Source organism: Chionomys nivalis, chromosome 13 (genome assembly GCF_950005125.1).
Source record: "Chionomys nivalis chromosome 13, mChiNiv1.1, whole genome shotgun sequence".
NCBI classification, from domain to species: domain Eukaryota; kingdom Metazoa; phylum Chordata; class Mammalia; order Rodentia; family Cricetidae; genus Chionomys; species Chionomys nivalis.
In genome coordinates this window covers 43,869,363-43,894,599 of record NC_080098.1, presented here as the reverse complement: position 1 = coordinate 43,894,599, position 25,237 = coordinate 43,869,363, and the positions used below count along the sequence as shown (strand labels likewise).

General features: G+C 44.4%; 1 protein-coding gene across 5 annotated transcripts in view; it reads right to left on the bottom strand.

Moving 5' to 3' along the window:
* Kiaa0319 (KIAA0319 ortholog) overlaps positions 1-23,171 on the bottom strand; it is a 52,487-nt gene extending 29,316 nt beyond the window's left edge. The window contains exons 1-5 of one of the 5 annotated variants that reach the window (XM_057787459.1): positions 22,991-23,171; positions 21,922-22,023; positions 8,566-8,706; positions 4,552-5,330; positions 1,753-1,945 (exon numbers count right to left, since the gene is read on the bottom strand). In XM_057787459.1, the coding sequence (XP_057643442.1) occupies positions 1,753-1,945; positions 4,552-5,330; positions 8,566-8,620 (1,027 nt within the window). In that variant the 5' untranslated portion in view covers positions 8,621-8,706; positions 21,922-22,023; positions 22,991-23,171. The remainder of the gene's footprint in view (positions 1-1,752; positions 1,946-4,551; positions 5,331-8,565; positions 8,707-21,921; positions 22,024-22,990) is intronic. The other 4 variants (XM_057787456.1, XM_057787460.1, XM_057787457.1 and 1 more) reach the window with 4 other exon arrangements.
* Between the last annotated feature and the right edge of the window lie 2,066 nt (positions 23,172-25,237).

Below are 25,237 nucleotides of genomic sequence, written 5' to 3'. Positions count from 1 at the left end.
TCTTGGAGCCTTTCCAACAGGAAATCTAGGCAAGCTCAGTATGAAAAGGTAATTTCACTCCAGCGGCAGAGCATTAACTCCCCTCAAAGCACTTACCTGCTAATGCTCCAAAGCTCGTTTACTGCACAAACTGAACGGCATCAACACAGTCCTGCTGTAGTTTTCTCAACCGGGCACTAGCCTCACTGTCCTTCGTATTTGGTTCAGAATAAACTATTTGAGTTGAGTTTTCTGTGACCTTAACCCCCCAAACCAAGCTTACTAAGAGCTAAGAAAGACTGTGCCATGCTCAAAGACACCCCAATATTCCCATATCACCATTAGCACGCAGGGAGCCAATCCCAGGGCAGCTTCTCTTCCTCTCACAGCTTCTCTTTCACTATAGTCCTCTCCTCACTGAAGTTCAGGATCAAAGTCAGTAAGAGTGAAGGCTAAAAAGGATCAGGGAATCAGAACAGAATAGCACTGGCTCAGGGCAGCATCTAGGATACCAATGAGGTCTCAAATGTAGATGCACCTTTATGTTGGTAGTATTGTTATTATTGTTATATTATTATTATTATTATTATTATTATTATTATTATTATTATTATTATTATTGACAGAATCGTATATAGCCCAGGCTGATCTCTTTCTTCCTATGCAGTCAGAGACAATCTTGAACTCCTGACCTGCCTGCCTCCACTTTCCAAGTGCTGGGATGATCAGCTTACACTTCCACACACACTTAGAGTTCAGTCTTTGAGCCAGGTTGTAGCTACAGCCACCTTCATCTTCCGGTTGACATTGGAAATGTTAGCCCCCGCTCACCCTCTGGACAATGGACCTTATTTTAGTTTTTATTTAATTTTCCCGTTGCTGTAACAAAATCCCTGACAGAAGTGACTCGAGGAAGGAGGCTTTATTTTGGCTTACAGCATGAGGACACAGACTGTCAGGGCAGGGAAGGCAAGGCAGCGGGAGCGTGAGGCAGCCGATCACATAATATCCACAGTCAGGAAGCAGAGAGAGATGAGCCCTGGTGCTTAGCTCACTTTTTCCTTTGCATGCTGTCCACTCCCTACCCCAGGGAAAGGGGCTGCTCACAGCTCAGGTCTTCCCACCTGGGTGAACCAGATAACCCTGCCCATCCTAGACTCCTTCGTAGCTTGCCTTCCCCACCCACAAAGCCAGCTCTAGCCAATTGATCTCCTTCTGGTTCTTCCAAAATGTTGTGTGAGTCTTTTCTTCTCTTCCACACAGAATGGAAGAGATCGCTCATGGTACTGAGGTTTAGAGACAACACTCTCAAGACTAGTGATTTCCCTTGGAGAGAAGCCTTAGAAGCTAGAGACCATTGCAGGCCCTTCTGACCCACCATGTTTCCTCTGCTGCCAGTCCCGGGACAGGTTTTCTGCAGTTCCCTGTCTCCCCCCTCAAAGTCACGCCCAAAGAACACACTTTCTTGCTGAAGTACACAACAGAATACACAACCAGAAATACACAGCCCTCACTACTATTAGACCACGTGTTGCTCCCACTCTCCCATGTGAACTGGCTCACCCTAACCTGCCTGTCTCCTCCCCTCCCTCAGAGAGCCGCAGAGGGAAAAGACAGCACACCAGTCACCTTTTGCTCTGGTTACACAGCATGGTGTCGGCTATGTGTCTGTCTCGAGACTGGAACAGAAGGAAGGAGTAAACCTTAAACACTGTCCCTGTAAGATCCTGCCTCTGTGGTAAATGTCTTCTAACTGTATTCTTCAAAAGTTACCTGTCCTGGAAGAAGTAGTAGGTGACACAGTCGTCGAAGACGGGGTCAGCCCAGAAAGGACTGTACTGGTGGGAAATGTTGGGGTGCTGCTTTCTGTGTCCCATGACGGGACTGTGGGAACAGAGCTTTTCTCTACCGTGGCTGGGCTGGACTCCAGGCTGACACGGGGAGGATTATAGGAAGGTGTTAGAACCTGTGGGATAAATTAACAAAGGGTATTGTTATGAAAAAAACATTCATTTGGGGTGGACAGCACAAATATAGGCAGTGGATTGTTTGTGCTCACCCCCTCCAAATTCATGATGGAATTGGTGCCACGAGATGGCTTTTAGGTGAGGCAGGTCAGGTCAAGGGAGTGAGGACCTTCGTGAATAGAACCAGCGCCTTCGTTATAACGAGGCAGAGCTCTGTGGTGGTAACGGCCTAATTAGAACATCAACAGGCTGAGGCTGCAAGATTGCTGATTTTGAGGTGAACTTGGGCTATATAGCAAGTCCTTGTTTCAAAGAAAGAGAAAATGAGGAGAGGAAAGGAGAAGAGAAGAGGGAGGAGGAGAAAAAGAGAAGGAGAAGAAAAGAGAAAGAAGAGGCAAGGGGGAAGGGGAAGGGTGAGAGGAAGGAATGGCTGGCCTGCCCTTCACCCTCCACAAGGCTGACCTTGATGGGTTTCTATAGATACTCTCTTCAGCAGCGCTGTGGCATGAATAATGTGACAGTCTTTGCATAGGGAGATGTGTTTATCCCTCTCAAGTACACACTAGACGAGCAGCTGCTGGTCACGCGCTGGGGAGATGGGATGTGTTACTGTTTAAGAGCTCAGGAGCAGCAAGCCAGTTTCCCAAGGCATCTGCATTGCTGTGCACTCCATCAGCCACGTGTGAGCCCTGCAGCTTCTCTGCTGACACCTCCCTAGGTCAGGCTTTGCTGCTGCTGCTGCTGCTGCTGCTGCTGCTGCTGCTGCTGCTGCTGCTGCTGCTGCTGTAAAAACTCAGGGCTATGGACCTTGGGCAACACCCCACCCAATCTTGTTTTTATTTTTCTAGTATTTTATTCTAGCTATACTAATAGGCATGAGGTAGTATTATTACATTGTGGATTCAACTTCTTTTACACATTTTATTTATCCTGAGTGCTGGGGTTACAGGCAGGCACCACCACTCACCCTTCACCAATTTTTAAGTCCGGTTGTTTTCTTATTGCTGAGCTGTAAAACTTACATTTCTGCATGTTAAGTTATGATACATGATTAAAAATATTTTATTCTATTCTATTTCTTCTCTTTCTTGATGTTCTTATTTGGGATGCAAAAGTATTTAATTCTGATGAAGTCAATTTATCTTTTGTAATTTTTATTAAGTTTTTTGCTTGTTTCTTTGTTTTGAGACAGGGTTCTCTATGTAGCTCTGGCTGTCCTGAAATTTACAACTAGGTTGGTCTCAAACTCAAGCAATCCTCCTGCCTCTGTTTCCTGAGTGCTGGGATTAAAGATGTACAGCATCATTATTGCCCCTCCCCCCCAATTATCTAAACCTCGTTGCCAAGGTTACCACTGTTTTAACTCTTTTCATTTAGGTCTTTAGTAATCTTGAGTTCTTTCTTTTTTTATATAAGAAAGCTACATCTCAGTCTTTTGCATTTAGTATTGGGGCTTTGAAAATGAAACCCCAAACCGTTTCTCTCTGACCTTCTCCTGTGCCTGTATCTTATTCTCCACAGAAGCTACAAGTCCTTTTCCCAAGTATGTCAAGAATCTTACATACTATTTTCCTTTTAAAGTCTTAAAGGAGCTAGAGAGGTAGCTCGGTGGGTAGAGAGCTTGCCTAGCGTGGTCAAGCCCCTAAGTTGTAGCTAAACGCAGCATAAAACAGTAGAACCTGGCGATCCCAGGGCTCAGTAGGCAGAGGCAGGTAAATCTTTGTGAGTTCACAGCCAGAGCCTCTGCCTGCAAATAATCAGGTAAATAAAATAAAAACAGGAATCCCGAAAGTGTTCCATGTCCTCCAATCCCTTCCTTCTGACTACCTTCAGATCTCCGTCAAACACCCAGATTCTTACATTCTTTCTCTCAACCATGGCGCTGCTGTGTTCTCCATCAGTTCTGACCTCACGGGATTTCATTCCATCTCTTCTCTCCCAGAGATTCTTGCCCCTCCCCCCCTAGGCACTTGTTAAAGTGGTGGAGATTCATCCCAGGGTCGCGTGAACAAATGTTTCCCCCTGCCCCAGTCATAACCCCATTCGTCTTTCTTTTCTGACATTGGATCTCAGTACATACAGGGGCCTTGACCCCTTCACTCCTGGGCCTCTTGCCTTCTCCTTCTGGGTAGTGGAGACTACTTGGGATGGGACCCTCGTTCTCCTACCACCAGGGGTTTTCTACCCACCAGCTTCACTGTGTCCTTGGCACCTTCCTAGTCACCTGACTGGTGGGGCTGACTATGGTGGAGTAAAACTTCAAATCTGTCTACTATGGGAAAAATTTAAAGCCTGTGTGTGTGTGTGTGTGTGTGTGTGTGTGTGTGTGTACATACATGCTGGTTCCAGGGCCTAATAAGTCTTCATTAACATTAACCAGCCATATAGGATCTGTAGGGAGAAGGGCTTTTAGGTAGAAAGGGAATCTCTGTTCTTTTCAAACTGCCTGCTTAGGAAAGAAAGCACCTCAAAAGAGCGCTGATCTGTTTCCCGTTAGCCTCTGACGTTCATCCTCGGCTTCCTCTAGCCTAAAGGAGTCTGGCAGAGCTTACTTAGCCTTGTGTTTCTTCCCTTGCCCACCCCAGCACGTCTTGAGCACACCCACCTCTTTTCCAGAGCTATTACTCGGTTGTTCTTGGAGCTGTAAAGTCTCTCTCTCCATCTCCTCTCCTGCAGGTAATGTGGTTACAGAGGGGGGCCACACGCTGCTCACTGCTGAGTACCCCGGGGTAGGGGACCAAGTGGACTCATTCAGGGCCTCCAGCTGCTGCTGGTCCAGCGACTGGGGTGTGGGGTCCTGCAGGCTCTCTGTGGAAGTAGCTGAGCTGTCTCCTACAGATGAGACATTGAAACCTCCTTCGCTGCCGGGCAGCAGGCTCCAGTCGGGGTACTCGATGTGGCCTCTGGGGTCCTGTTGGCTGGAGGGCTGCAGGAGGCCCCGCTCCAGTTCTTTGTAGTCATCTAAGTACTCGGCAGTCTCCTCCGGACCCGGATCCCCGTCTTTGCCTAGAAAGGGCAAGTCCTTCCTGAGATCATCAAGCGAGTCTCCCCAAGCTCCGGAGGGGGAACCCCTGCCCAGCATCATGTCTCCGTAGTCCAACAGCTGCTCGGGCTTCTGGACAGGTCTGTGCACAAAAGTGAGGTAAGACCGGATGGGGCCTGTCGTCCTGGGCTCGCAGTTTTCCGGGTGCACGCAGTTCACCAGGTAGCAGCTGCCCTCAAACCACCAGGCCAGGTCACAGCTGGAAAGGTCACAGCAAGCAGCCGTGCAATCTCCCGCGGAGAAGGTTTGAGACGCCCGCATGATTCTAATAGTTTCCAAGTTAGGTGAAATGATGGCATTGGAATAAGCCCTCCCCGCACTGCACTGCTGGCACCTGCCACCTGAAGACCAGAGAGGGGGCCAACACTCAACACCAAAAGTCAGATTAGTAAGCAGACAAACTTCAAAAGAAAAAACACAAATGGCCAATAAATGTTGGATAAAATATTCAAGCTGTATAGTACACCTGTAATGCCAGCGCTTCGGAGATGGAGATAGGAGGGTTAGGAGTTCAAGGTCATCCTTGAAAGCTGGAGGCCAGAATAGGTAAACTACATGGAGCCTGGTCTCAAGAAACCAGACAGAACCGAAGTTCATACGCAGAATCTAGATTTAAGGACATATGACATGCATGTACATATTTGCACACACGCATGCCATGAAAGTAGAAGAGAAACCACAGGAAGAGGAAGGTTCTAAAGGGAGGGGCAGCAGAGGGTAATGCAGGGAAGGCTGGCAGGCCATCATGCTTCCCCCAGGTTCACATGTATAAACATATATGTGACATGGGAGGAAAAGCGTGGGCCAGAGAGGTAGCTCAGTGGTTAAGAGCACTGACTGCTCTTCCAGAGGAGCCGGGTCCAATTCCAGCATCCACATGGCAGCTAACAACTGTCTGTAACTCCAAGATCTAACACCCTAACATGCAAACAAAACACCAATGCACATTAAAATAAAACAAAATGTTTATTAAAAAGGAAAAGCACAATTTGGAGGGAGGAGGGAGGGGAGAGGAAACAGGGCTACAACAATGATACACATGTATGAAATGCCACAGGGAAGCCTTTCTTTAAAAATGCTTTATATTTATTTGCTTTTGTGTGTGCATGTACACACATGTACCATGAAGGTCAGAAGACAACTTATGGGAGTTGGCTCTTTCTACCATGTAGGTCTCAGGGAATAAACTTACTAGGTTATTGGGTTTGACAGCAAGTTCCCCCTCAACCTGCTGAGCCATCTTGCTGGTCCAAAGCCTATTGTTTTGTACTAAAAACGTAATGTGTGTGTGTGTGTGTATAAAATCACACACATGTGTGTGTGTGTGTGTATGCACATTCCAGGGAAACCACTCTAAAAACCCAGAGGCTCCTCCATCCCTGGCTATGCATCCATCCGTCACACTTCTCATCCACACAGTCACTGTCTTTCCACTGGTTCGTCCATTTTTCACTCACTCACCCACCTACCCACTTGCCCATCCATTCCTCTATTCTTCCTCTTATCCACCCATCCCTCTGTTCCTCTACCTTTCTATCCACATATATTGTTCCAACTATTCATGTGCCTTTTTACCTGTACATTCTGCCTCTTCATATGATTCCATTCTTCTCTGCTTGTGTCTCCTGTTTATGTAACTCACAATAGGTCTTGTATAAAAAATCATCACAGAAGTAACAGAAAAGTACTGTATCTTTGTTTTGTTGGTGTTGTTAATTATTCTTTAATCTCACAAGCTATCCGATGATAGATCAGATAAATGTCATTTGTCCTCAGTACATATCTAAAATCAAGTACTGTGGAATAGTCCTTTACACCATGTGAAGACTTGTCACTCAGGTTGCTTTAATAAAGAGCTGATTTGCCAGTAGCCAGGTAAGAATTATATTTGGGAAAGCCAAACTAGGAGAATGATGGGAGGAAGAAAGACAGAGTCAGAAGAGACGCAGCCACCCACTGAGGAAGCAGGACTTGTAGAAAATGAGGTAACAAGCCATGATCCATGCGATAAAGCATAGATAAGAAATATGTGTTAATTTAAATGTAAGAGTTAGCTAGTAACAAGCCTGGGCTATTGGTTGAACATTTACAATTAATATTAATTCTCAGTTAGTCGGGAAGCAGCTGCCAGTTATTTGGCAACAGTTGGGACAGGAAAACTCTGCCTACAATCAAGTTTTTGTTTGTTTGTTTTGAGAAGTATCTCATTATATAGTCCTAGCTAATCTGGAACTCACAGAGATCCATCTGCCTCTGCTTCCCAAGTGCTGGGATTAAAGGCGTGAGCCACTATGCCTTGTTTCATTCTACTAGTCAGACTTTCAAAAACAAACTCTCAGTCTCTCTACAGAGTTCTACAGCAGGCATGTACTGCATGTGCTGACATGTACTGGCATGTACTACATGGTGTGTGTGGTCTGTTAGTTTCCATGACAAAACAATAGAAGCAAACCTCAGCAGCATGGGATTTCCTTTCTAGTAAGGACTCATCATTGAAATTTATTTATTTATTTATTTATTTATTTTATTTATTTATTTATTTTGGTTTTTCGAGACAGGGTTTCTCTGTGGCTTTGGAGCCTGTTCTGGAACTAGCTCTGTAGACCAGGCTGGTCTCAAACTCACAGAGATCCGCCTGCCTCTGCCTCCCGAGTGCTGGGATTAAAGGCGTGCGCCACCATCGCCCGGACATTGAAATTTATTTTAATAAATATTTTAGTTACAAGAGGATTGGCAGACATTGTTTCTAACAGGGAACATATGGAAATAATGCACAGGAATCACCTTTATGCTATCTGTACACAAGATCACAGGAATAGATTTTTACTAGTACAATGTCAGTAGTACAATGTTAGCATGGTAGATAGCTTGGTAGTCTCATAACACAATGCCAGAGCCAAGAAGATTGCTCAGTGGGTAAAGGCATGTGCTGCCAAGACTGATAACCTGAACCCACATGGTAGGAGAAGAAAACTGATCCCCACAAACTTGCCTCCCCACACATGCCATGATACTTGTGCACGACAAATGAGTAAATGCAACACAAAGCCAAACATCAGCTCTTATGGACTCTTTCATCTGATGGACTGAGAATTAGATATACTGCATGTGTTCCTTTTCTAATTCAAAAAGCAGCACATGAAGCTGAGGTGGTATTTTCTCCAACACAAATCTAGCCTTTAAATCACGAGAATATTTTGGGTCTTTTATTTTTTAGAGAAAAGCTAGATCTCAGACATGGAGAAAACCCTGATTTACCATAGCTGAACACAACAAAACAGCCCTCTTACGAAGATCAAGAGAGGATGGGGTGAAGCAGGGGTAAGGCAACTCCCAACCTCTCAAACACACAATGGCTACCATTGCATCTCCCCGTAACTTATATGAAGAACCGAGCCAGAAGATTCTCCCTCACCCATGTGGTCAGACGTGCTGTCCTTTACTGAAGGACATGTGTCCTGTCTGGCAGCAAGTGAATTCAAGCAAAATTATATTTAATGCCTGGCCCTGGCCACAGGAATCGGCTTTTACAGCTCTCCCAGGAAACAATGATGTCTCCTGGCAATGCTTCCCTACCTGTGATGGCAGCCAGCAGCAGCAAGGAGGACAGGGTCCCTGTAGGGAACACCATTCTGCCTCACAGGATGAGGCTTCCGAGGCAGAGAATTTGGAACAGGCTCCCTTTGGTGGTTGATGAGTCAGATGTGGGCTCTAGAACTTCAAAGAAAACAGAGAGAGACAAGAAAGAAGAAAGGGGTAGGTAAATGTGGAAACACAATATTCCTATCATTTATTCATTTTAATAGAAAAACTATTCACGGAGGGGAGTCATAGCTGAAGCAGCCATCTCTCCAGAGAAGTTTATTAAAATAGCCTGAACAGTTAGTTCCTCAGAAGTTATAAAAATAAATAAATAAATAAATAAATAAATAAATAAATCAGCCAGGCATAGTGGCACATACCTTTAATTCCAACACTCGGGAGGCAGAGGCAGGCAGATTCTGTGAGTTTGAGGCCAGCCTCTACACAGTGAGAGTTCCAGCCAGGACAGCCAAAGCTAAATAGTAAGACCCTGCCTCAGAAAAAAAAATAAAAGGAAAGGAAAGGAAAAAGGAAAGAAAGAATGAAAGATTTTATGTCAGCTCACCCTACAAACAGTGGAAATAAAGACCAATCAAGGGAGGAAAAAAAAGTCTCTAGCTGGGTGGTGGTGCAGCATGCCTTTAATCCCAGCACTCGGGAGGCAAAGGCAGGTGGATCTCTGTGAGTTCGAGGCCAGCCTGATCTACAAGAGCTAGTTCCAGGACAGGCTCCAAAGCTACAGAGAAACCCTGTCTCGAAAAACAAAACAAAACAAAACAAAAAAAAGCTCTATATTCACAGAGTGTTATGGCAAAGAATTCAGTCACTACCAATTGATGGAGACTCAAAGGCAGAGGAAAGGAAACTTTGTATAGTGGGATGAAGGGAAGGCTCTCCTGGAACTTGCTTTGTTTTCTTTCTTTTTTTTTTTCCTCGAGTCGGTGTTTCACTGTAGCTTTAGAGCCTATCCTAGAACAAGCTCTTGTAGACCAGGTTGGACTTGAACTCACAGAAATTTGCCTGTCTCTGCCTCCCGAGTGCTGGGATTAAAAGCTTGTGCCACCACCGCCCAGCCGGAACTTGCTTTGTAGACCTCCAGCTCACAGATATCCACCTGATGGAAGCATTTTTTCACTTGCTGCTAACTGCTGTAGAAGCTATTATTTAGCCTCATAAAGCACAAGGGATAGCAATCCAGCTGTCCAGGAGTCTGCTGGCAGGCAGGCTTCCTGAACTGCTTATTACAGATAAAGGTCGGGTTCCTGGCAGGTTTCTACTTTTATATATGGTTCAGCTGCTGGCATTTGCACCTTCAGTGTCTCAGAGCCCATGTGCCCTATTTTTGCATTTCTAACACATCAATCTGTTCTAGGTTTACCACCTCTGACATCAGGATTTCTTTTTTTTTTTTTTCAGGATTCTTTTTTTTTTTAATTGATATTTATTGAGCTCTACATTTTTCTCTGCTCCCCTCCCTGCCTTTTCCCTTACCCCTTCAACCCTTCCCCCAGGTCCCCATGCTCCCAATTTACTCAGGAGATCTTGTCTTTTTCTACTTTCTACTTCTGTGTAAGTCACTCTAAGTGTCTGTATTGTTGTCTAAGTTCTCTGGGATTGTGATTTGTAGGCTGGTTTTCTTTGCTTTATGTTTAAAAACCACCTATGAGTGAGTACATGTGATAATTGTCTTTCTGTGTCTGGGTTACCTCACTCAAAATAATGTTTTCTAGCTCCATCCATTTTCCTGCAAAATTCATTGTCTCCACTGAGAAGTCAGGTGTAATTCTGATAGGTCAACCTTTATATGTTACTTGGTGTTTTTCTTCTGCAGCTCTTAGTATTCTTTCTTTACTCTGTATGTTTAGTGTTTTGATTATCATGTGACAAGAGGACTTTTTATTTGGATCCAGTCTATTTGGTGTTCTGTAAGCTTCTTGTATCTTCATAGGCATATCTTTCTTTAGATAGGGTAAGTTTTCTTCTATGATTTTGTTAAATAAATTTTCTGTGCCTTTGAGTTGAACTTCTCCTTCTATATCTGTTATTCTAAGATTTGGCCTTTTCATGGTGTCCCATAATTCATGGATATTTTGGGCTAAGCTTTTGTTAGATTTAATGTTTTCTTTAACTGATGAGTCTTTTTCCTCTATTGTATCTTCAGCGCTTGAGATTCTCTCTTCCATCTCTTGTATTCTGCTGTTCATGCTTGAATCTGTGGTTCCTGATCTTTTTCTCATGATTTCTGTTTCTATAATGCCTTCGGCTTGTGTTTTCTTTATTGTTTCTATTTCAGTTTTCAAATTCTGGATAGTTTCTTTTATATGTTTGACTTCTTTTTCTTGGTTTTCTTTAAGTGATTTGCTGATATCTTTTAATTTTTTTGTTTGTCTTTTTCTCCATTTCTTTAAGGGAATTTCTCATTTCATCTTTAAGAGTTTCAAACATTCTCTTGAAGTCATTTTTTAGGGTTGTTCAGTTCTTGCTTTTGTACGGTCTTTAGGTTTTACTGGTGTTGTGTTGTTCTTTGTGGTGTAGCATGTGATCTTACCTTTTCTATTCACCCTTTCCTCTAATAGGTGTGGTTGGGGCTATCTGAGATTCTCTTGAATAATCTTCTAGGTGCCAGTGGATCCAAAGCTCAGATGGTTTTCCTTGTGGTACAGTCAGTGTCACAGTTCTAGTTATACCATTGGTTATTCCTGTTCCTGGAGATAGCTCAGCGCTCCTGTGTTTTGCTCTGCTCCCTCGGAGTTTGCTGTCTCAGGCCTACTTTGGCCTAGGCTGCTGGCTTTGATCTGTTTCTGTAAATCGTGCTCTGGATCCCCTCCTGCAGAAGTCCCTGGCTTGGAGTTGAACCTGTTCTGGTGGAGATCACTGACTCTGAATCTGGTCACTGGCTCAGTCCTGATCTGCCAGTGTCCTGGGTCTGGGTTGTCTTCCGGGACTGGATTTGCTCCTGGCTTCTGCTCCCAGTGGGGCTTGTTTCCTCAGGCCTCTCTGTCCTAGGTGGCTCCTTCAGTTACACTCCTGAGGGATTTGTTGCCCAAGGTGGAGTTCCTTACCTCAGGGCAACTTTGGCCTAGGTTACCTGCTTTGACCTGTACCTGTAAATCCTGGTCTGGATTTCCTCCTGCAGAAGTTCCTGGATTGGAGTTGGACCTGGAAAGGTTTCTGGTCCTGGTCTACTGCCTTGGAGGTCCCAGGCTCGGGTGCGCCTGGACCCACAGAGGACCTGATTACTTCCTCAGAGGTCCCAGACTCATGCTGGGAGACCTGCAGGGGTTCCAGGTTCCTGCCTGTTCCCTTTGATGTTCCAGACCAATGCCTAAATTCACAGAGGTCCTAGCTCAGGCCTACTCTCTCTGAGGTCCCAGACTCACGCCTGGCTCCACGGAGATCTCTGGTTCCTGCCTATTCCCTAGAAGGACCGAGGTTCACTCACGCCTAGACTGACAGAAGTCCTGGCTCAGGCCTAGTTCCTGGGAGGTCCTATACTCATGCCCAGACCCACCAGGGTGTTGTCTTGGGTCTATTCCCTTAAAGGTCCCAGATTCACATCTGGACCCTCAGCAGTCTATGGCTCTGGCTCACTCACTCAGGGTTACTCCCCTCCCTGTACCCTGTTCGGGTGGAGATCATTGACTCTGTATGTGGTCACTGACTCAATCCTGTTCTGCCCATGTCCCAGGACTGGATTTGCTCCTGGCTTCTGCTCCCAGTGGGGCTTGTTTCCTCAGGCCTTCTCTGTCCTAGGTGGCTCATTCAGTTACACTTCTGTGGGATTTGTTGCCCAAGGTGGAGTTCTTTACCTCAGGGCAACTTTAGCCTAGGTTACCTGCTTTGACCTGTACCTGTAAATCCTGGTCTGGATACCCTCCTGCAGAAGTCCCTGGGTTGGAGTTGGACCTGGAAGGGTTCCTGGTTCTGGTCTACTGCCTTGGAGGTCCCAGGCTTGGGTGCACCTGGACCCACAGAGGACCTGCTTACTTCCTCAGAGGTCCCAGACTTCCTCAGAGGTCCCAGACTCATGCTGGGAGACCTGCAGGGGTTCCAGGTTCCTGCCTATTTCCTTTGATGTCCCAGACCAAAGCCTGAACCCACAGAGGTCCTGGCTCAGGCTTACTCTCTCTGAGGTCCCAGACTCATCCCTGGCCCCACCGAGATCTCTGGTTCCTGCCTATTCCCTCGGAGGACCCAGGTTCACTCACAACATCAGGATTTCTTACAATTAAACATAGCCAAGTGGTAGAGGAAGGACTTGCCACAGCGTCTGTGTGAGCACCAGCCACAATGAATTGTCAGAGGCTGGGAAGAATGTTCCCAAACAACATGAAAGGTGCTTGGAGTGGCTCAGTGGTACATAATGTGCTTGCTACATACAAGGCCCTGAGCTCAATCCCAAAATACTAAAAACAAACTAAGAAAGAAATAAAGAACTCATAAGAAATCTTACATCCTCCAATGTGTGTGGTAGAACAAAGAAACATTGTATGAAAAGCCCACAGACACCAGCGACTGAGCAGAAACATTCTTCAGCAGAGAGTAACTAAAACAGCAATAAAATATTATTATTGTTATTATTTGGAGGATGTGCTGGCCTTGAACTCCTAGGATCAAGCAGCAACATTCCTGGCTCAGCCTCCTTGGTAGCTGGAACCTCAGGCAAGTCACCATGCCTGGCTAGGGAATCTTCACTTAGGCCTCTTTTATCTTCCCTCCTGTGTTCACAAGGATGAATAATAATAATAATCCTTCCCAAATAAACCCTCTTAAAATCTCTTTCAAACATATCAACTATATTCTAAACCAAAGCTTAAACTGCGGCCCATGACCCATATGAGGCGATGTAACTGAATATGGAGGCTGTGAGAAGTTTGGACAGTAGAAAGTTTCTCAACAGCCCAAACCCAAACCGAGTCCAACCAGCTGTGTCACAGATCCACGGTGCCCTGGCTGTGCTCTCCTGTGCTGCATCACAGGACCTCACTTCAGCCTTGGTTCTGAGCACACAGCACGTGTGCCTTGCACTGCAAACGCCACCATGCCAGGCAATTCAAACAAATGCTGCCTAAGTAGCTCAGCTTAGGTGGGAAACCTATGGCACGGAAACTGCAGTGTTTTACTTATGTATGAAGTTTTCTACTTGTAGAAAATAAAACGGCTTAATTGTGGGAAAACAAAGACTTTAGTATTTTCCTGCCATCGTTGCCCAGCATGTCAGCATCAACTTATTTTTTTAGGATAGTCTGTTTAATTGAATTGTATTAAGATGGACAAGTACATCCATCCCATTCATATGTAAATTTTTTTCATCTTTAATGGTAGAAATATCAAAGAATTGCTTTAAAATAAGTTTCTTTGTGATTTACTGTCAGTGTTTACTTTATATGCCCATTCTATATACCTATATGTCCAGGGTCACATAAACACGTCTTGGGTAGGGGCTGGAGAGATGATCCAGAAGTTAAGAGCACTGGCTGTTCTTCCAGAGGTCCTGAGTTCAATTCCCAGTCACCACATGGTGGCTCACAACCATCTGTAATGGGATCTGATGCCCTATGCATGCAAACAGAACATTCTCTCTCTCTCTCTCTCTCTCTCTCTCTCTCTCTCTCTCTATATATATATATATATATATATATATATATATATATATATATATAATAAATCTTTCAAAATGTCTTGGGTAAAAAGCATCATAGTGGAAAAAGATTAAGAAGTCTTGTGTTAAATGATAAGATGGGGATGTGCCTTTCTTTGAGTGTTTCTTCCTTAGTGTTATTTAAAATAACAGCTCCCTTTGTCACCAGTGTCTGAGGTTTGGTGCAATGTAGTATAGGGGGTTTTTTTTCTAGAAGTTTTTTCAGTGTGATCATAACAACCACCGTGACAATATTACTTTTTCTGCCCCACACCTGATGAAATTCAGAACCACTGGAAACTTCAGTTCCCTCCCTTCCCCTCTTCCCTTTCTTTCTTCATCTCTTCTTTCCTCCTCTCTATTCCTCCTCCCTCTCTCAATTCCTTTCTCTTTATTATGTTATTGTTGCTGCTTATTAATGGGTTGTAAAATGTTCAAGTTTCCATAAAATCATAGTAGACAGAGTGAATAATAGTTGCTTTGTTAAAATTTCAAATACATTAAAGCCAAAACCTTTTAACCATTTACTAATTAATTTTTTAAAGTGGCAGATACAGTCTGGATGCTGAAGTCATCCATCTGATCACTACCAAATGCTCCCTTACAGAATGAGATGCTAATCCAATCCCGCAAGTGACAGAAGCAGGATGATCACAAGTTCAAGACCAGCCTGGGCTACAAGAAACTCTGTTTCAAAAGAGACACAGCATAAGTGCTGGAGAGAAGGCTCAGGTGATCTACAGGTTCTGCCGATGTGCAGAATGGAAGGTAGGAGCTGAGGACAAAGTCCAGGGAGACTCAGCAAACAGAAGGAACAGGATTGCCATTACTCAATGTCAGAAATAGTTCAAGAGAAATGTACCAGAGCTGCTGTGCAGGACACTGTGGGGAGCCAGATCTACCCAAGACTTTCTCAGAGGCCTAGATGGAAGAACAAAGGGAAATTTATTTCTGTGCCCGTGTCCAGAAACAGACTTGGCAAGGGCCACCTGAGGCTGGAGCCAGTGCCTTGGAGGTGTCAATGCTGCGGCTCCCCCGTGCAGTGATTATCAGCCCGAAGACAGCTGTGACTGAGGTATTCTGTGTTCTCTTTGCCATCATTGTCTGATTTAGCTCGCTGCTGAGAGTGGCCATTTCCCTCCTGCTAACAGTATATAAGAGGCCCTATTTCTTAACAAACTTGCTTGGCAGAAGACACAGTTTGTGCAAGGCCTCCCAACCCCAGATTTTAAATTCTCTATCGCCTGTCTTCTCCCTCTCTCTAATCTCCTGGCACCTCCCCATCAGGACACTGTCACTGAAGAATGACCTACTAGTCCAGTTAGGAGCACAGAGAGAGACTAGGGACAAACTAGGTTCATCCTCAGAGAGGCAGAATTCAAGGTGACAAGCCTGCTGAAGACCACTAAGAAACAGAAGGAAAGGAGGGGAAAGTGCCTGAGCAATGAACTGGAGGAGAAGGGAAAGGGGATGTGTGATCTATCATCAAAACAGCATGTCTGGGGCTGGAGAGATGGTTCAGCGGTTAAGAGCCCTGGCTGCTCTTCCAGAGGACCTGGGGGCTGGGGGGGGGGGCGCGGGGGGGCAGGGGAGCAGCGGGGGGAGGCGGCGGAGGGGGGGAAGCAACACGCAAAGTGTCTTCTGATCGTGAGAGTGTCCCACTTTGCTGGCAGCAGGGGTTTACATCACAGGCAGCAATTCCTGGCTGCTTCAACAGGAGCCAAGCAGAGACAGTTCCAGTCCGACTGACCCCACACACAACCTGCAGCCACAGAGATGCCTGTGTTTCCAGAGCTGCCAGCTTCCTGAGCTTAAAATCCTGTTCTGTGCTTCCTGGGCCAATGACTAACAAGGGAGGGAAGGTTGGCAATCGACTCCTGATGTAGGTCGCCATTCGATTGAGAACACGGAGCCAAGGATCTTGAGCTCGATATTCAGACAGGCCAAAGTGTCCACAGCTGCTTTAAAAGGTCACCTGTCACCTGGCCTGCAGCTGTGGAAGCTGCTCTCCTCCCAGGTCAGAAGATCCCCGGTCCTGCACTGACAGGCCACAGCACTCGAGTCTCACTCCCTCTTCAATTGTTTCCTAAAGACAACTCTACTGCCTTGTGCCATCTGTCCCACCAAAACAGACGGGGAGACTTAAACCCAAGCTTCTTCAACTGTGGGTCTCAACTACAAATGAAGGTCACAAAATGTATGGCGATAGCCAAAGGTTTCTGAACACTTAATAACCAGACTATTATCAAAAATCAAACACCTGATTCTAAGATGAGCCTGACAGGGTTATCTATGTTGTATCGTGTGGCTTCACTGAAGCCTTCATTCTGCATACACAACTCACAACTTTGTACTTCACCTCTGGTCACACCACATATCCTCAAGAGATGCCACCTGAAACACCCTGGCTCAGAGTAGAGGCCACTCTGTGCTATGAATCACAGTGACTTGACTGTACAAAGTTCTCTGCTCTTACAGAAACAGAATGGTATGGTTACAGAAAATAAAGGCTCTTTTAGTATTTGCCTGCTGTCACCTTCAACTTGTAAGCATCAGAAGAGTTCATCTTGGGGCTAGAATATGGCTCTGTGGGTAATGCACTTGTTGAGCAAGCATGAGGACAAGTTTGGATCTCTCGAACCCACAGAAAAACTAGGCATGGTGGCACGTTCCTAACACCCAGCACTGCGGTGGGGAGGCAGGAGGATCTCATTAGCTGATCTGTATAATCAAAACACCAAGCTCCGGGCTCAGTGAGAGACCTTGCTCGGGAAAATAAGATGTTTGGGAGCTGGAGAGATGGATTAGTAGTTAAGAGTGCATGCTGCTCTATCAAAGTAGAACTCCGGTTCCAGCACCCACACTGGTTGGCTCACAAATGCCTGTGAGTCCAGCTCCCGGGATCCAAAGCCACCTTCTGGCAGCAGTAATGGCCCTTAATACAGCTCCAGTCTCTGCTCTATCTGAGGTGGCTGCAGCTACAGAGAGGTGCAGGGCAAAGATTTGACAGCTGTCAGTCAAGTGGCAAAGCCATTCACCCTCACAGTTAACAGCTTGGGTCATTTAAAGGGAGAACAAGGTGCCAGTGAGATAGTTCAGGGGTAAAGGTGCTCCATGCATTAGCCTGGGGATAGTACAGGGGTTAAAGTATTGGATGCGTTAGCCCAGGGACCCGAGTTCTATCCTGGAACCTACATAAAGGTGGAAGGAGAGAACCCACTCCACAAAGTTGTCTGCTGACCTCCACACGCATTCTGTGGCTCAGTCTCCCACAAACACACATTACACATTCATACAATAACAACTTCCTTTTAAATAAAATAAAAGACAAAAACACTGAGATGTTTATAAGCAAGATCCAACACAAAATTATCATACTTTACCAGTAAATTCTATAGGACAGTTACTTAATGTGTGAGGGTTCCATCGAAGAACAGATCTGATAGAGTGGGTGTGTGTGTGCTCTGTGTGTGTGTGTGTGTGTGTGTGTGTGTGTGTGTAAAGAGCATTTATTAGAATGGTTTACAGGCTTTGATCCAGTTAGTCCAACAATGACTGTGTACCAACACAAGATCCACGTTTCTAGTAGTTTTTAGTCTGTGGGGCCGGAAGTCTGAGCTGGTCTTCAGTATAAACTGAAGTTCCAAAGAAGGAGGCTCTAGAGCCAGTGGAAGAATGGATTGCCAGACAAAGAGAAAGCAAGCAGGCTAAGAGGACAAGCCTCCTTCTTCCGTGTCCTTTATATGGGCTGCCAGCTGAAGGTGTAGCCCAGATTAAAGGTGGATCTTCCTATCTCAAAAGATCTAGACTAAAGGTCTATCTTCCCACTTCAAAAGTGCTGGATTAAAAATAGGTCTTTCCACTTCAAGTTATATAATTAGGAAAAAAATCCCTCACTAGTAGACACACTGCACACTGCAATGGAAACTTGATTTGAGTATAGAATTGCTGTGGAATATTAAGATTTGTTACATTTGGTTATGCTGTGAAAAATTTGCTTAATGATGCAAAGATGTGTTGCATTTCTTTTATGTTGATTTGTTTAATTCTATAAAACTGTGTTATTTTGCCTGTCTAAAACACCTGACTCTTCTAATAAAGAGCTGAGCAGCCAATAGCAAGTCAGGAGAGCGAAATAGGGGGGCTGCTAGGCAGAGAGAATGAGGAGGAGGAGGCAGAGAAGGAGAAGGAGAGGAGGGTGCCAGGAGCCAGTCACCCAGCCACACAATCAGCCACAGAGTAAGAAGAAAAGAAAGGTATGTAGACCAGAGGAAGGTAAAATCCCAGAGGCAAAGGGTAAACAGCATAATTTAATTAAGAAAAGTTGGGTAGAAACAAGCCAAGCTAAGGTCGGGCATTCATAAGTAAGAATAAATCTCTGTGTATTTATTTGGAAAATGGGTGGCAGGCCTCCAAAGAGAAAGAGTGAAAGAAAAAAAAAAACACAACTACATAGAATTTACGAGACAGTCATAAATTCAAACGAATGTGTAATGTGTTAAGTATTTTTAGCTATTTTTGTAATAATTTATTCCACAGCAACATCAAACTAATAGAGCAGGCAAGTGGGTAGACTTTGACTGACACTGTAAACTACTATGAAAGACTCATAAACATCACTGCAGGCTAAGAAGGGGTAATGAGTTCTATTGCTAGGAATTGGGGGCAGGGGGAAGAGCCATAGACTGCAAGATTGAAAACAAATAGGGGACTGCCAAAGGATGCTCACTACGAGGACTTTGCTTTGGGGGCTCAGGAAAGAACTAATTTAGAATATCTCCACACTAAATGAAGCACAATGCCAATAGTAAGCATTTTTACAGGGCTGTGGAGATAGTTTAGGAATTAAGAGTGCTTGCTGTTCTCTCTGATGACTCAAGTTTGGTTCCCAGCATCTACTCCGGGCAGCTCACAGCCACAGGTAACCACAGCTCCAGGGGATCTAATGTCTTCTTCTGATCTCTCCGGGCACCCACAAATGTGTACACATACACACACAGTAATTACTATAGCATACTATATACAGTATGCTATACTGTACTGTACATTTGTCAAGAGATAAAAACTTGTTTGTAGTACAAACAAAAATAGGCACGCATATGAGGTAATGGACAAATTAATTAAATGGATTGTGAAATCACTATGTATGTGTGTGTATCATATAACATATTGTATGTATATTTAATTTTGAATTTTTAATATTTTCACTTACTTTTATGGAGTACATGTATATGTAGGTAGGTTTATGCACTCCATGGCACATGTATTAAAGTCAAAGAATAACTTCAGGGAACCAGTTCTCATTCAACCATGAAAGCCCCAGAGCTCAGACTCAGATTGTCAAGTTTGGTGGGAGAAGCCTTTACCTACTAAGCCGTCTCCCTGACCCTGCTGGTGGGGTTTTGTTGTTGGGTGGTTTTTGTTGCTATTTTTTGTTTGTTTTGTTTTGTAGATTTCTTTTTTTAGACAGGGTGTCAAATTACTATGTAGCCAAAGATGACCTTGGATTTCAGTTCCTTCTGCCTCCCTCTTCCAAGTGCTGGAATCACAGACGTATGTATCAATCATGCACAATTTTTATTAGTCAACTGTACTTCAACAAAGCTAATGGGAAAAATGTAATGCAAGGGTCAGAAACCTCTGAGAATTGGTAGAAAACAAAATTTCCCCAGTCTAATGCACTGTAAGCAGGTGCACACTGTGAATTCGGATCCTTCGAAAATGCATTTGGAACTTACACGTATTTGAAGACGTGTAATGGAAAGGGCAGAGCTCTAATGGCTGGGATTCAAGTTATGTGGTTTTCTGACACAGGCTCTATGTAGTCTTGGCTGTCATGTAAAATAAATTTTTAAAGGAAATAGAACAATAACCTACCAGTTATTTCATGCCTATTAAAGCAAATCTCCTTTCTTGCATTATTAAATATAATTAACCTGGTATCAAATTGGCATGCATTTAGATTAAATCTGTTATATTTATTGTTTTTACAAAGATATTACAAGAAAAGATGTATGAATTTTCTGATGTTTTTAAAGGAACTTGAGTCTATACATCAGAAAAACTTTTGACCACATTAAAATAATTCTACTTCTAGTGACACATTATTTTGAAGAACTTTTTCCATGAACACTTTTTATCGCAAAAATAACCCTTACTGAAAAAAAAAAAGAAAAGAAAAAAAACAAAAAAAAACAAAAAAAAACAAGAAAAAAAAATAACCCTTACTGGACCAGAGAGGTGGCTCGGTGCCTAAGAGGACTTGCTGCTCTTGCAGAGAGATCCATTTTGGATCCCAACATTCACACCAGGCAGCACACAACCACCTGTAACTCCAGCTCCAAAGGACCCTGCACTCTCTCTGGCCTCTGTGGGTACCAGACACATGTACATAGTCACATAATGCAGTCTTTAAATATTTAAAAACATAACTTTTATTTAGTTTGGTTGTTTATTTCTTTTTGAGACAGGATCTCAATAGACGAGAGCAGCCCTGAATTTGAGAGATGGATCATCCTCCCCAAATGCAGAGATTAAACTGGGTGTGGTGTGGTGGCTCAGGCCTTTAATCCCAGCACTCGAAGCATGCAGATCTCTTGAGTTTGAGGTCAGCCTGGTCTACAGAACAAGTTCCAGGATAGACAGGGCTACACAGATTAAACCCTGCCTCCAAACAAAACAAAGCAAAAACAATTTGTGTACACATTATTAATTTTTCAAATGGACTTCTAAATTCAGATCCCAGCCCCTATGTCAGGAAGCTCACAACTTCCTGGAACCCTGACTCTAGCAGTTCAAGTTCCATGTGTGGCAGACACACACACAAACACACAAAGAAGATAAAAAATGCTGACTAAACAAAAAACAATGTCTTTACAAGCTAGGCTCCACCCCTTGGGTTTGAGCAATCCTTGCAGCTCAGCATATCATCTTATTTTAATTCTTATAGAAATCCCACTGAGTAGGTCTTATTAATTTCTATATTTTACAGAAGAGGAAGCTTGGGCTGAGAGGTTATAGAGTTTCTGTAATGTCAGGTTGCCACTAACAACTGAGCCATAGCCCTACGCAGGCCATCTTCCTCATCAGGCTGTCTATGTCCCTCAACTTTGGCCCCCAAAACAGACATTCCCTACTTCTCCAGATTTGTTTAAAAAGAATGATTCTCTGATTTCTGATGCGGTCAGGTAGGACGGTGGGGTGCTGGTGGTGTTAAGAAAAAAAAAACATGTAAACATGAGCATTCTTTTAGTACTTGCTGGTGCTCTCCTTCAGTCTTCTAAACTGTAAGGGTGTTAGCTGATTACTTGTATTTTTCTGAAAGGGAGAGTGTGCCCTGCTTTGGCATTTCAAACAGCAAATATATCATGGTGTACCTGTTACCTCTGGTTCTAAAAGTTCCTGCTACATGTTTTTTCAAACTGCAGAGAATTTAGATTTCCCCCTGAGTTCTAAGTTTAGAACCGATCTGCTATCTCTACTTTGGCCCATTGGCATTAGAAATAAGTAAAATCAGCTGGGCGGTGGTGGCGCACACCTTTAATCTCAGCACTCAGGAGGCAGAGGCAGGCAGATCTCTGTGAGTTGGAGGTCAGCCTGGTCTACAAAATGGAGTTCCAGGACAGCCAGAGCTACACAGAGAAACCCTGTCTCAAACAACAACAACAACAGAGAGTAAGTAAAATCACGAGCACAGAGTAAGAACTTACACATGCCCTAACTTCAGTAGTCCCACTGAAGAATTCTCCCAGGCACCATGCGTTTCAGGAATAAAGTAAGACACGTGTCCACTTCAAAAGCTCGTGACTTTCCTAGGAAATGTGATCTGTAAGTCTTTTCTATTATTAACAAAAATATCACTCAACGTTTCTGTTCAAGCAGTGGAAAACATATCAACATTTAACCCACAAACAAAAATGATCAGGAAAACCAGCAATAAACACGAGCATGAATATGGTCGCACTGCTTTCTCCCTTCATCCAATTATGAGAACAAATGGTGCTGAGAATGATGACTAACGATTGCAGCTTTATGCTCCCGGTAAATCTGTGCCGTTCCTTGGAGCGAATTCAAAGAGCAGGGAGAAAGCCTTTAAACACCATGAAGCTTCAGGTGACAATAAGGAGAGGCAATAAATGAATGCATTTGGCAAATGGTGGCAAGGACCACGTCAACAGCACTGAACCAAATTTAAAGGTAACAATTCTGAAGAACTGTCTAATGTCTAAGGTATTTGATTTGAAAGATTGGAAAGAGTGCCAAATCACGCGACTCTCCAGGACTGCTTTTCCTGGGTGTCCGGAGGAACCCTCGGAAGTCTGCCTCTTGGTTGTTTTCACCAGCATCACCCACCGGCTTGCTGTCTTCCCTCGCTGACACTTGGCCAGCTGGGTTAGGAGATGGGATTCTGCACCTGAGGTGGCTCTGGGGACACTAAAGCTGGGCACTGCTGGCTCCTGGCTCACTGGAGCTTCACTCACCACCCCACCGCCCATTCTCACCAACACATTCACACCCTGCATCCCTAGGCAGAGGTAACGCAGAATCCCAACTAGACCCTGGCTAGAAATTAGGGGATTTAGAGTCAAGATTGGAAACCTCTGATTACTGCACGGAGCAGATACGGAATGCATTTAGCAAATAACAGTACTGAATGAACTTTAAAAAAAACCGATTCTTGGGTTTGAGGCTCCTTAGAGACCCAAGTCTCCCTGACTCCACCCTGCTGAGAACCCATCAATCAAAACAGGAACGCCCGTGGCAGAGTGCGGTTCTTACCTCCATCCCCAGCAATCTCCAGGCTCCGTGATGAGCCTCACCGCCCAGAGGCTGGTGTCCACTGTAGGGACACCTGCGAGGCACACCTGCAGGCGACACCTGCCTGCCCCTGCTCCTGCTTGGACGCTGGTGATTCAGCGCCTTTCCGCCTCCCGGGTTACCAGGGCGACGCACACGCACGCGCACACACGCCCCTAGGGATGGCCTGTACTGCAGCCCGCATTACTAAGCAGAGGGACTTCTATGTTTGTTTCCCTACTCTGGAACCCCTCCCCACCTCTTCCCGGTCATGGTTTCAAAATGTTGAGGGGGTTGGACAAGTCTTCCAGAAAAATGCTCCGTCCAGGCAACACGTAACTGCCTAGCGCAGACTCCTCCAAGTCAAGTCACCTTGTTTTCTGCCTAGCCTTTTTGAGAGTTCCGCCCCGCCTCAATGTAATTTATTTTCCTGGTTTTGAGTACTGCTTTCAGACCATGGATGGAAACCTGAGCCCACGTCGACACAGACCAATTCTGTACTTTGCAAGGTTAAAAGGATGCGGGGTGCATTTCGAGACATGTGTCCTCTAGTGAGAATCTGAGCCAGAGGAAAACGGGTGGAGCACTATTCCTTTTATTTTAATACTATAGTAAGGACATCAAACTATCTAGGCACTGGTATGGAGGAGCAGAAAGGGTGGGTGGATTATTCCTTACACTTTCCATCATCGTGGTTTAAAGACAGAGCTGCACACCGGGGAAAAACAACCTCCATTGGCACCTCTGTGGAGACACCTCAGACAAGTTACAAACCTACTCAGTGTTTTCTCTTACCAAATGGAGATTGACCCAGAACGCATGAGGATGAGGTGGAAGAATGGCTATACAATGACACTGTTTCAAACAATAAATTACAAAGTCAGACATGGTGAGGCAGTCAGGATGATCACCGAGTCTGAAGCTACCCTGGTGCATCTAGCAAGTTCTAGGCCAGGCCAGGCTATGTAGTGAGACTTTTTAATGGGAAGGTGAGGTGAGAAGGCTCAGCGAGTAAATGCACTCATTTTACCAAGCCTGATGACCTAAGTTAGATCCCTGAGACCTATATAAAAATGGAAATGATTCCACAAACTGCCCTCAGGCCTCCACATATACTTACAGACATCGTACGTAAAAAAGCACCATATAGGAAGAAAGTGGGAACTAATGGAGATAATGAACCATTTAGGAGGTGGGGGTGTAAGACTGAGGAAGGTGCACACCTTTAATCTCAGCTCTCAAGTTGTTTAAAGTCAACATGGTCAACAAAGGGAGTCCTGGATAGACATGGCTACACAGGGAAATCCTGGCTCGAAAAACCAGTAAGAAAAATAATGCTGAGAAGGGATAAAAGTAAGCATGGACTAATAAGTAGGAAAAAATAATTCAGTCACTAAACGGACTTGAAGGACAACAGCAAACCTATCTACGACATCTCCTCCTGTCATGATATATTTTTAATGATAGAGAAATGATGCAGACAGTGAAGAAATTGAGGAGGCAGTCTGTGACAAAGATGGAAATAATTACAACAGTGTACAAGTCCCCCGCCATGACAGATTTAGGAGCGAGACAGAGTAAGGTGAAGTAATGAGCACATACTGATGGAGAGAAGTCAATTGTACATCCCTACAGATGACAACTGCAAAAGGACCGACTTTCAACTTCTTCCCCTCCAAAACAACCAAATGGAGTCTCAAAAAAAAAAAAAAATCAGTATCTTTCATTTGCACACACGTGGAGGCACTGGAGGAAATGCCAGCCTCCTGGTACTCCAGTGGACGCTCACCCAGCTCCCATAGCCGCCAGGCAGGTTCAAAGGGAAATTTCAGGAATTCGTAGGATTTTTTTTTCCCTGATTGTTTGCCAGGACATTTTTCACATAAAATCATGGAACTATCCTAATTTGAAGGGACAAAGTTTAATAAGGTTAAAATACAATGCACACATGGATGGCAAAAACTGTGCTTACCAAAGGCGGCGGGGGCACAGCTCATCACTGGCCTCATGATGTGGCTCAGTGTCAGAACAATTGCTACCAATTTTGAGCTGGAATTTCACTAAAGGTAGGAGTTTTTGTTTTCTGCTTAAATAAAAAAAAAAAAAAACAACTAAGGGTATTGCAAATTACTAGGTTCTCTAATGTTTTAGTTTTAAAAACTATTGCCCAATAAAGACTACAGGGTTGTTTCTCTTCTCCTGACTTCTATTTTGTCAAAAGTGATAAAC